The 12,999-nt window shown below is 39.7% G+C and overlaps 1 protein-coding gene across 1 annotated transcript in view; it reads left to right on the top strand.

Moving 5' to 3' along the window:
• Positions 1 to 12,999, top strand: part of PDE4D (phosphodiesterase 4D) — a 798,342-nt gene that overhangs the window by 621,604 nt on the left and 163,739 nt on the right. Inside the window, 4 exon segments of the mRNA XM_028516375.2 lie at positions 296 to 332; positions 7,959 to 7,992; positions 7,995 to 8,031; positions 12,809 to 12,858. Of these exon segments, the coding sequence (XP_028372176.1) occupies positions 296 to 332; positions 7,959 to 7,992; positions 7,995 to 8,031; positions 12,809 to 12,858 (158 nt within the window).

The following is a 12,999-nucleotide window of genomic DNA, read 5'->3' as shown; positions in this document are numbered from 1 at the left end:
TGGAACTCCGCCTCTGCTATTGCATATTCTGTGTGCTTCGTAAGCAACAGTGACCTTGGCTGATGATCAAGACGCCCCTCTTTTAACCCAGGGAACTGGACAATGGTTAACATCCCAGAAGACATATTTTCACTTCCTTGTGGCTAGGAAGAACATATGCTGAAGAATAAGAATGGAATTGCTGTAATTCTCTATAGAAATTTATGAAAGTGGAACTTACCATTTAATATCGATCAAAAGTAGTCATAGAGTTATTACAGTAACTCCTAGACACCGGCTTTGGTTTCTTTTTCAGACACGGGGATGACTTGATTGTGACTCCATTTGCTCAGGTAAGCAGAGTTTGGTGATGGACAGGTTTCTCACTTGAATTTTAATTTGGGAAATGAGTTCTTGTTCTTATTTGCATCAAACACAAGTACAAATACAAATTCTCTGGTTCATTCAAGTAGTTCAAGAGCCAATTCTAGAGATGTGACCTTGACAAAATGTTGGTTTGTTTCGCTATAAACCCATAGACCTGAAGAGTTTCTTTGCTTCACATTACAAATTTACCTAAGTGACATATTTCAGTGGGACCATACTTTCTTTACTGACATAGCACCGGAAGCAGAAGGCTATAAAAGCGGATTAAATTACATTAGTGTAATTAGGTACGCGTCAGTGCTTGAAATGGAATATTCCATTCAACCTGATGTTCATTATTCCCTTCCTCTTTGTCCGTGCTGTTCGTACACAGATGGACCAAGTGTGTGTTTGTGTTCCTTCGTTCCTTGCAGGCACACACATCAACGAAAATATTTTAACACACACAGCATAAATACTGGAAGGTGATAAAATGATCTAGAGCATTTTGAAATATCTCTAAAATTGGTTGATGACCAGATATGTTTTGTATGGACCAGTGCCCTCAACCCTCGCTACGCACCAGAATCACCTAGAAAGCTTTCATTCTAGGGTTCACCCCTGATCAAGTGAATTCAAAAATTTCAGGATTGGATCCAAGTGCTTATATTTTTTTAAAGGCCCCAGTATTTGCCCAGGAAAGTTGAGAGCTTCTGGTGTGAGACAGACTTAGGAGCAGAATGGGATAAAACTGATTTAATTTGAGGCATGAAACAGGTTTAAAAGGCCAACATTGATTGTTAATAGGAATGCTAAATATTGGAATTTGAGTGATCCAGAGAAGTTATAAACAATAATCATCATATCTGACTAGGTTCTGGTGCCTTGGGCAACTAATTTAACTTCTCTAGGATTTCTTTTTTCCCCTTGGTGAAATTGGAGGGCTAGGCTGTAGAAAGATAGGCCCCAGTTCAACCACCTTCTCCCCCTCCTTAGCTAAGTGAACGGCCTTGGGCTACTCACTGAATTTTTCCAGACTGGTTTTCCCTCCTAAATGACAAATCCAGAGTACTCACCTCATCAAGTCGTAAGAGATCGAAATAGCGCCAGGCTTGTAAAGTACTCGGCACAATTTCTAGTGTTATCAGTAGGACTCTTTCAGTTCTAAAATGTCATAACAAGCATTGTTTTAAAATGCATATGGCAATGTTTAGAGTAGAATTATGTATGATCCCTTCACTCTTGCAAGTTTTCATGAAATTTTAATTGCTATAATTTAAGATAAAAATATTTAATGAATCCATAAACAACACAACTGCATCAAGTGATTTTTTTTAATTATGAAGGCAATTCAAGTAGAATAAAACCCCATCCCTTTCAGAAGGTTCAATGTCTTGATGGCTTAAGGTTTTGCTAGAGATCATAAATTATTTCTAGTAACTATATTTCTGTGTTCAAAAAAAATTTACTAACATGCTTTAATCGTATTTGTGACAGCAAATCATGTAAAGCTAAGGATTTTTAATTGCTTACTAGTGAGAACCCATAATTTTATTTCTAAGAGCTGGGAACTGAGTGAAAAGATAAAATCAGGCAAACTAATATAAACAACCATCAGCCAAATATAGAAGTAATCATTCCAACTTGAGCTTATTCAGGTAGCTATCCTTGCTTGTCACTAAAATCTCAGGTATAGTGATAACAAAAACATATTTAAAATATGTAGTAAAAAAATGAAAAAACTATTCTGTATATGATACCTTCTTCCTTCAAGTAGTATTATTAATTTCTAATAAATTTAACTCAATTCTTATCATCAGTACTCTTAAATTCTAAGAAAATCTATTCTTTTGCATAATCAGACATTTTCTATAGTATACCTATAATCTCTAAAAATGTGTAGAAGTTCAATATACTGGGAATATATATACTCATATGTGTGTAAAATATTACTTAGTCTGTGTTAGTAAACTGTGTAAATAAATGTGCGTGCTTAATACCCTCGGACATTAGAACTTTAAATATAAACCACCTCTGTGTAATATGGAGGCATATCTGATGCCTGATGATAATTCCGGAATGTATTCAGAGAGTTTGCTTGTGATTAGCTTAATGACTCATAACTCCTGGAAGAAGGTGATCGTTGCCCAGACCTGCAGATTCTTTTTAAGTGGCTTCATCACAGTTTTCACAAATGGCATTTTCTAAGCTATGTTTTGTAGAAATCTCTAGTAGAATAATTTTTTTAAAAAGGCATGTTAAACCCTGAATGATTTCACCACTGATAGATCATCTCTGGGTAACCAGGTAAGAAAGAAGTCCGGTTAGCCAGCTGCCTTCTCTTTAGCCCCACTGGGCACAACTCCCTTATTTTGTTAACCAATAACTCCTCAAGTTTTTGATACAAGATAAAATAGGTGCCACTGAATGAGAATACTATAATGCTTAAAATATAAGATGTTTATGTCACTTGAGGTGATACCAACAGTGTTTAGCCTAACATACCGTAGTTAGTTACTTTTGCCAATAGACAGAAGACCAGCCAGTCACTCAGGGCCATGTTCAGATAGGCCAAAAAATTCTCCCCTTTTCCCGGCATGGTTTGGGGTTTAGAATTTCACACTAACTTCTTCTGGTGAAAAAGCCATATTGCCTTCAAATAATTTTGGGGGCATAAAAAGTTTAGAAAAGAAAAAATAAGCAAAAGGAATAAAAGAAAATTTCCCATAATTCTAAACCCCACAATAGCTAGTACTGATATTTTACTTCATATCCCTTCAGGCTTCTTTTTCCTGTGTGTATTTTCTTTACTAACATTCTTAAAAATGAGCTTCCCATGGTCTACAGTAAACAAAGGTCTCCCAAATCCATCTCACCCTCCACCTCTTCTTGAGAACTCGGTCCCATTATTCCTGAGTGCGTCTCCAAATCATGAAAGGACCCTTCATTTTTTCTCCATTCGTGGTTTCCTGTGACACAAGAGAATAAACTAAATTAGAAGAGAGTTTAGAGCATCATACGAGTATATATTCCACTTACAAGGACAGGGCTGAAACCTAAATCATCTGGGGTGGACACAGTCTTCAGCAAGGACCCTCCATGTTCTATTCCCATGTCCACAGCCCTGTCAGGGTTACAAATTCGTGCTGGTGTGTTTAAACTAAGCTCTCTTCCACTTTCAATTTCTTATGTGGAATATAAGTCCCCTATAAGTTCAGAATCTTGATCTTCAGAAAAAATGACAGCTTTAAAACACTTGATTTTTTCCCATTTCGAAATATTCTATGTTTATGCCAAAATCTTTTGGTGTGGGAATTTCCTTTGGCATGAAAGCTGGGTGTTGAGAGGACTCCCAGGGCCGCGCCATGTCCCACCACTCTGCAGCTGGCCTTTTCCTCCCAAGGAGGCAGTAACAGTTTGGCCAGAGTTCTTGCAGGGGACCAAGGGACGCCAAGGAGGTGCTACACTGGTGAAGTGTGGGGACTGCAGCTTCACAGGCAGCTGCCTCTGGACCCACCAGCCCCATCATTTGTTATGACTACCTTGTAAAACTCCAAGTCAACTAGAATTCTCCTGTGGAAGTACAGAGAGTTAAAGATTAGTACCTTTGATCAAGGGAAAGAGAGAAAATACACAAATATGCTCTTGGATCCCTGGGTAGACTCCTCACATCATTCAGACTAAGAAGATATGCCTGATTTAAAAACCCAGGGTAGGAACAAAAGTCGTTTTATACCCTTACTCTAACCAAAATACAGCAACTGCGATAATTTTTATGAAAAATGTTAATACTGTAGAACATTATTTTCTCATTGATAACAGAACATTGTCAATTTTTTAACGTCCCGGAATGTCCTTTTCCTCTTTGACCAGGCAGCAGCCGTTTTGTGGCCTCGTCACAGCCCCTCCCCCTGGCGAGGCCGGAAGATGATCGCCCCATTTCAGTGATTCCTATCTGTTAGTGGGTTTTTTTTTTTTAATTCTTTGTTTAAACACAAAATTGCAGCTAGCCATCTTCTAGGAATCTAGAAATCAATATTTGTTGACATACAAAAATAGCATTTCATTTCATATGGCTTAACCAAAACATAATTTGGGGAAAGGTTTTATTTTCTATCAAAGTGACCTTTCTATCTTGTAAATAATCATAACGTGACTCCAGTTTTTTCCTTGAGGTAAAACAAGACAAGAATTTCTCCCTCCCACTTCCCCCCAAGGCTATTGGCAATACATGGTCGGTGTTTCAGCGCCATCTAGTGACCTAAAAAGTATTTAGAATGAAAAACAATGATCCTCAAAATAATTTCTTTGTAGTTTTTTAGGCAGGGAATTTTTTAAATAACGTTATTGCCACGTTGTTGTTTTTTAAAAGATAGAACTCTCTTTAAATACTTTCAAGAAATTATTATTATAAAAGTATATTTCTTTTAGGCTGTTATGTTCAATTGTTTAACTTTTAATAAAGCCCACATTTTCCTCTGCTGTTTCAGTGAATCTCATTGGTTAGTAAATGTTCAGAAGTACCCAAGAAACCAGAGGTTGGTGTGCATAAGTGACACTTAAACTCTTTTATGGGCTAGTGCACTACTAATCTTTATGTAAAAGTTTTTTCAAAACAATATTAAATTTCTTGCCCAGAGTGTGTATATTTCTCATCATTCCCCATATATTTTTTGCCTTGATCGATTGCACTTTTGGTTAAAGGAACAGAAGAGAAAGAAATGACTTTAATTTTTTTTAACCATTAAGCTGTGTGAGAGAAAACTTTAGGGACATTTTTGGTTAGCAAGCGTTAAGGAGTGAAAAAAATCACAGGAACCTTCAAGTTCTGACAGCAGCTCGTGAAGCGTCGAATTCAAGGGGCATGAGACCGGCCCAGAACAGACGCAGAGAATCATTGAGCCGTAACCCAGTGGCTTGAGGGGAACATCTTCCCGCTCTCCCCCACGGCCTGCAGTAGCAGACGCCGCGCTCTTCCATCCTGCAGTGACAGTGAGAGCGTGGAAGACCAGCCCAGTGCGTTTGCAGTGGGAACATCCTGGCCAGTCAGCTGGGCCTAGGGCAGTGGCCCCTCCTGAGAGTGTCCACCGCTTTTATTCACACTTCTGCCTGCATCCTTTGTGTCACAGTGCAGAAGAGAAGAGTTAGTACTTAATATAAAGTTTATCAACATCCTCTATCCCACCACACAAACAGTGACTGGGTACTTGCACACACAGGGAGTGAGGAGTCTACAAGGCCACAGTTACTGCAGCCATGTTTGCAAAGGCAACATTTCGGGGACAGCCTGAAAGTCGATTGGTTAGTTGAGGGGACAGGCAGCTGAATGCCTGAACGAGGGCTGAGAGGGAAATTTCTTTTTTCACTTTTTACTTTGAAATATCTCAGACATATGAGAGATATACCTAGTGATTATCTGAAATATAAAGAATAATATCAAAAATCAACAGTTTAAGAAATAAAACAGTAGCAATATTTAAATGCCCTGGTGTATTTCTCCCCGATTTCATCTTTCTGCCTCCTCTCAGAAATAACAATAATTTTGAATTTTGTCTTTGTTATTGAAGGGAGACATTTTGCTTTTTACCCTTTTTTGTTTAGATCTGCATATGTGAAGATATATTATTCAAAAATAAATACATTAAATTTAAATTTAAAACTGAAACAAAGTAATATAATTTCATCTTTATTATAATGTCATAAACCTTTTTACAGAAAACTAATCATAGAATAATCTTTTATGAACTAATGTTTTCTTTCAAATGAGCGTAGAACATGAATTGCCTGCAGTACAATTTCTGTTTACCCAGCTGTCAAATGTAGTGTGCACTTACTATCATTTATTAGAATACAATCCTAAGAATTCAGAGCTTAACATTTTTGTCTAGAAAGAGGATCGATTACCGACTACAATAAACTTCTTTTATTGTAGTCGGTAAGCACTTCTTTTAAGTGCTTTATTATTGTACTTGACATTAATTCTTAAGTTAAGCCTATCACTGTCATGGTTTAATGACAGTGAATTATTTGTCGGATTTATTTCTGCATCATTCAAGATTTCATGCCTGAGGAAAGACCTTGTGGTCTGAGGTCAGCCGTTGGCTATTTGCATACACCGTCATGGGCAGCGTGACCTTTCGGCGCCCTGAGTTGTTTGTATGTGACAGTGAGCCAGGTTTTTCCGTGACCAAGTTAACCACGGCTGGCCCCTGAGGAAACACCAGTCACTCCTTCAGGGGAGAGTGACCTACAAGAATTCATGCCAATTTCAAAAAATACCTCACTTTTTTTTAAGTTCTTAGAATATTAAGACTGACTTTCGTTTAAGTCAATGCCAGATGAAAAAAATCTGAAAACAGTTCTGGAAACCTTGCAGCAGTTGCAACCCTGGCGCCCTTCACATTACCCGTGATGGGCATACGCGACCCCCGCCCCCACCACCACCACCCCCTGCGCACACCAGACCAGCAATCAAAGGGGACGTCACCACAATGCGCACTTTCCATTTGTCAGGCGTTGTTCCTGCCACCTAACCTGTCCCTGCCTGTCATCTTCACCACAACCCTTTGAGGGAGACATTCCTGTCCCCGTTTATAGACGAGGACGCTGGTCTGCAGGGAAATTATGTAGCTTGTCCAAGTTCACACACTGGGAACACAACAGGCCGGGCCAGTCTAAGTTGTTATGTCGTGACCCAATGGGGCTTTCCACATCTGTGTTTTAGATCCCTGAACATTCTGGTCCTCACCCAGATTACCTGTTACCTCACCTAATACAGGTTTCATCCTGGGGAGAAGGTGAGGAGGGTAGAGCTCTTGTAACTTTTCTCTTCTAGCCTCGCTTCCAATCCTTTTGCCACTTTCCAGTGTCACTGAATTGGAGGAAGGCAGGGCTGTCAGAGACTGTGGGACCTATTGGTCCTGCCTCCTGTGTGTGGCTACATTGGGTCATTCATTAAATACATTTGTACTGAGTATTTTCAGTTGGCCAGGCGCTGTGCGCATACAAGGCGGTCTGATTTGATGTGAGAAATGGCTCCCTGGGAACCTTATAATTCACGATTAACAGCCTTAACAAAGAGAGTAATTTCTGTTCACTTGCTAGACTAGCCGTGTAGCAGGGGTGAAAAAAAAAACAATTTAAAATTTACTTGGTGACTTTGAAATGATGAGATTCTTGGTGAATTTTTGAAGAGAATTTGAGGGTAATTTGTTTTCAATTTTACCTCTAAAGTGAGAGTTGAGTAATATTTTGCACTGCATTGTTTCAGATTTGCTTAAAAATGCAACAGTGCTATATATGTATTGCTTGGGATATTGTTTTGGTGGCTGAGGAATCTAGGAATGCTGTGGGAACGGCTACTACTGTCACCGAGTTCACAGACCATGAGGGGAAATATCTGGAAAATTCTTGCAGTCTGACCTCTCCAGATTTCAAACAGACGCATGTAAACTTCACTAAGTGCTGGGGGATTCTTTAGTCATACATGAAACTTAGTTGCAAGCATTATCAACTTTTCACTTAAACAAACCATTTTTAAAAATCACCAAACCTTGTAAAATTCCATTCAAGAGGGCCCTACTTCAAGAAGTTTAAAATCTTTTTTGTTCTAGGTCTTGGCCAGCCTGCGAACTGTACGAAACAACTTTGCGCGTTAACTAATTTGCAAGACCGAGCACCTAGCAAGTAAGTTACCCTTTGTTTCCCCTCCTCCACGCTGCACTTTTACACAGTGTGCTCTCAGTTTTATCGCCTCTTCTCAAGGCAATATATTAGATGTCTCTGAGTCCTTGCCTTGATGCCTGACCATTTACACTAAGTCATATGCCGTCCTGTTAATTTTCTATAAATACTTTGTAGTGATGGTTCTAATGTCAGACCCGAAGCAGGATGACAAATAAATATGGTGATCCCATCTGTCAGAAATCACCTGGCATAATCACTCCTCTGCCCAGTTATGTACACTCAGGGTAACTTTATAGTTTTGGCTTACTCCACAAATTGACCGTGGACAAATAATGTCATCAAGCCTAATGTCAACCCAAAGTCGTCCTCTGACTTCTGAGTCAGTGATCACTTGGGGAGCACCTCGTCATAGCAGACAACTTTGGTTTTTCTGCTATTACCGACCCTCAGATCAGCAGCATCAGGGAGCAATGAATAAAATTGTAATGTATGTGAGAGCTGAGCAAATATCTGAAAGAAGGAAAGTGGAAGAAGGAAATGATTATATTTTGGGGGGACTCTAATAACTGTGAAGTATCTAAAAAGAACATTAATTTTGTAAGATTAGGTAGAAAACTGATTAGGTATTCAAATGCTCATTATTTTGACAATCTATTATTAATTATAAAGCATTAATATTAAATGCCAACTCTAATCAATTTTCAGAAGAAAAAACATTTCTTTAAATCAATATTAGGGCATTTTATAATGAGCAGAAATTTATTTGGAATTACAACTTATCTAAGTGTATAAAACTTCACAGTTGTTACCACTCCTTTTTAAAAAGATTTTATTATTTATTTTTAGAGAAAAGGGTAAGGAGGGAGAGAGAGAGAGAGAAACATCAATGTGTGGTTGCCTCTCATGCACCCCCTATTGGGAATCTGGCCCACAACTCAGGCATGTACCCTGAGTGGGAATTGAACCAGCAACCCTTTGGTTCACAGGCCGGCACTCAATCCACTGAGGAACACAAGCTAGGGTGGTAGTTACTACTTCTTAAAGAACAAAATAAAACTAAACTTTTCATCTCATAATAACATATTGACCTCCCAAATTCATGTTTGCCATGGTTTATAGAAGACCTTTGGCTATTGTGTACCTGCTTCCTGTGGTGTAAAAAGTTTTCTTAGAAATCAGTATAAATGCTTCCATCTAAATAATTGCATGGAACCCAGAAGCTTCAGTTGCTTATGTTTTCTAGGTAATGACTTTTTGCAGTCCTGTTTCCTTAGCTTGAACATTTTTTTCTTACTTTCTTCTCCCCTTCTTCATCCACTGGGCCAACTGTAGTTCACAGCTTAATTACAGTTTCTTTGGGGGCACAGCTCCTAATACTCAGCATATGCACACACCCCCACAGGCCCCAAACTGGGTGGCAGCCACTGGGTGGCAGCTACTGGGTGGCTGATCGTGTCCCGTGCCTAACTTCTATTTTAGCACAGACATCTCTATGCTCAAGTTACCTGTTTGCTTGTCTACACTAAGTGTCCTTAAGCATGGCAGTCCCCAGTGAGCAGGGCTTGGTTTTCTCTGGTGCACATTTGTATTCCCCGTGACTGGCGTGATGCTCGACACAGAGCAATCACTCTGCCTGTACCTGTTGTCTGGAAGGGTGACGCGGTGATGAGTACGTGGGACTGGAAGTTGTGCTCGTGGTGCTTGCTCATTACCACGTGTCTCCTGTGCTCCATGGCCACACAGTGTCATGCTGACTCCCGGGGACCCTTGGGGCCGTAGGCATTTGGTAGCTCAGTCACCTCCTCTTTGGAAATTCTGAGCCCTGCAGGAGGAATGGAATTACTGGTATTCCCCACCCCCAAAATTTTTTTAGTTTTAAATTTCACCGTGGAAGTAGAGGTATTTCTTTAAATGGCAAGCAAGAAACTTTTATAATTCCTCTTCCACTTCTATCAGACATGGTCACTTGGGAACTAGCATCCAAATCTGCGGGAGGCAAACAGTTGATCAGACTGGTATGAAGGCATCGATCTGGTGTTCTTTTCCATTCTGTACAAGGCCTGAGTCCCATTCTCTGCAAGACAGAAGTTTTCATCTGATTTACAGTGACAGAACAGATTACAGTGGAAAAGAGCAGCTAGAGGAAGATAGAAAATCATAGTTTCTGCCTGATCTTGACTTCACCATAATGTCCAGGATGACAACTAACCAAACAGTAGTATCTGATAGACTCACAGTAAAGGCCTTTGTTGTCTCTCCTTCGGTCAGTGCAGATTTGTATTCCCTTTACTGATTCAAACCCAGTCAGCCTCCTCAGGTATCGGAATAATAGGATCGACTACATTCAGCTAAGCTCTGTTCCCTTCAGTGATAGCAAACTGAGTGTAACTCTGGCTCACCCCACGATGACCCTAAGGGAATCAGAATTTCCCTGCAGGGCACTCACAGAGCCACTGGAATACTTCCAAGCTCACTCTTGAATTCTGGGGAAGGCATGTGCTGCCTCGCACAATCCACCTTTTTATTTGCTACAAGAAAGGCATGTAGGAAGAATGAAGCCCTGAGCCCCGGGGACACTCGAGTGCACATTGTTGGCTTTTATGAACCCATACTGGTTCTTATCACCTTGCTCCTTCTTGCCCTTGAGATTTTTTACTCCAGAAGTAAGTTCCCACTCATTTTTCATTAATTGATTTATCACTGTAACCACAGGTCAAACAATGAACATTTTCTGCTTGCCGTTGCTTTTCACCACATCAAGTTCCCAAAGACCATTTATAGGATTGCTATTAAGAGAAGATAACACGTAACGAGGCAATGATTTAGTTTTCCAAAACTATAGAAAAGTTTTAAAATATTCATTTGATACTTTTCCCAGACAAAATAAATGCTTTCTAACTTTTCACAGAGCAAGACCTCAAAAGGAGTAACCAATATGTAAATTATTTGAATAATAAACTTTCAGTGAGGAAATAGCAGTATATATACCAGGGCTACTTCAGAGGAGTAGTTTAAAACATTTTTTTTGTTTTATTAGGGATTAATCAAATTTTAAATCACCTCTTCTTATTTCATAATAAAAACTAAATTAATTCAGAAGTCAGTGTTGGTGCATCTTCCATCAGACACAAAATGTCAGTCCCAAACTGACATCAGTAAACACCAGAGCAGAGCCAGAGGCTGTGCGGAGCCGCGGCGGCGAGAATGTTCCTAGTGGGAAGCGGCTTTTCCCTCCGATCTCCCAACCAGGCTGGGAGGTTCGTTATCCCTGGAAGATGGAGTCCAGCAGGGCTCTGCAGGGACCCGCCGTCTGCACAGGTGTGTGCTGTTCACCCGGCTTCCACGTGAGCATCCGAAAAACAAGGCAGCAGGCAGAGTGCAGTCTCCAGAATCACGTCACTGTAGTTCGCATCTCGGCTCTTAACTTTGAACAAGTCACTCAACTCCCCAAAGCTTTGTCTTCCTCATTGGTAAAATGGGAGCAGTGACACTATTTGCCTTGAGGTTTGTTGTCCTCACAGCAACGAGGTAATTCATTCAAAGCTCTCATTTAATACAGTGTCTGGCACACACTAAGTGTTTATTTTAAGTCTTAGCCACTAACAGAAATTTTTAAAAAATTTAGGATATTCCTGCATATATCTATTTTAATTTTTTAAAGATTTTAAATTAATTTTTAGAGAGAAGGGAAGGGAGGGAGACAAAGAGGGAAAGAAACATCAGTGTGAGGGAGAAACATCAACTGGTTGCCCTTCACGTGCGCCCCAAATGGGACTGAACTTGCCTGTAATCCAGGCATGTGCCCTGACCGGGAAGGAATCACACTGGTGACCTTTCACTTTTTGCAGGATGGCACCCAACCAATTGAACCATACCAGTCAGGGCTGTATATATACATATATATATTTTTTAATTTAAAAATCACAATTTGAAAGCTTCTAATTTTATATAGCAACTTTATAAAGTTATATTTCAAAATGTTTAATGGACATTTCATAAGCGATATTCTTTTCAACATAATTTATTGAGTGCTGGTTGAATACCTAACACATGGTATTGGGCTCTGTAGGCATTCAGGTCAATCACATAGCACAGCTTCTTACATCAAGGCATTTATAACTGTCTTGTGGAACTTAGCAAAACTTAGGGAAAACTTAGGGAATGCACGATAGAATTAATTTATGTTTTTATAGCACCTGTTTACACAAGTCATTAATATTACTGTCTAAGAAACATTATTCAGAGATGTTTCTCAATATAAGAAAATAGAAAGGAAAAAGGTTTAAATAGCTTCACTAACTATAATATAGTTTACAAGGAGTCATTTACATCTGATGGTGTACAGGCAATCATAAAAATGTATGCCAAAAACAAAAGCATTTTAACACTGTACAAGGGAAACTACTTGCAGATTGACTACTCTTTCAAATTCAGAAAGTCTGTGTTTGTCCCGTAAGCCCTGACTTCACGGAGTGTAGTCCCTCAGCCAGAACTTCCCCCTCCGTCCGGCCCCTGTGGTAGTTGTGTCAGCTTTATTCACCCCAGAGTCTGTGGCTGTGAGATGTAACCGTTTTCTTGTTGGCACCTGTGATCTGAGCTCTGGGAGGAAGGGTGCCGGGGCACTTGGATGGCTAGTCTGAAAAGAAATCTTTATGTGCGTGTCCTAACTTAAAAAAGAATGTCGAATTAAAATGGCATATCTGAAAAGACTCAGAGAGTCCTAAAATCAACAAGCACCCCATACTTACTGCCTTGTATTTTCCTCTCTCCCTCTCAGAAGATCACCCATGTGCAATCAGCCTTCCATCAACAAAGCCACCATCACAGGTAAGAAAGATCTGGGCGCCTGTTCTTCTCATGTGTGGGCAGGAACCGTATCTTCCAAGATTCCACACAATCCTCACACCAATTTTATACTGCCACTGTACAATGGTAAAGAAATGAATCCTTTCTTCTCTCATATCATCA

The sequence above is a fragment of the Phyllostomus discolor genome, chromosome 3 (genome assembly GCF_004126475.2).
Source record: "Phyllostomus discolor isolate MPI-MPIP mPhyDis1 chromosome 3, mPhyDis1.pri.v3, whole genome shotgun sequence".
NCBI lineage: Eukaryota > Metazoa > Chordata > Mammalia > Chiroptera > Phyllostomidae > Phyllostomus > Phyllostomus discolor.
This window is presented reverse-complemented; position numbering and strand designations above follow the sequence as displayed.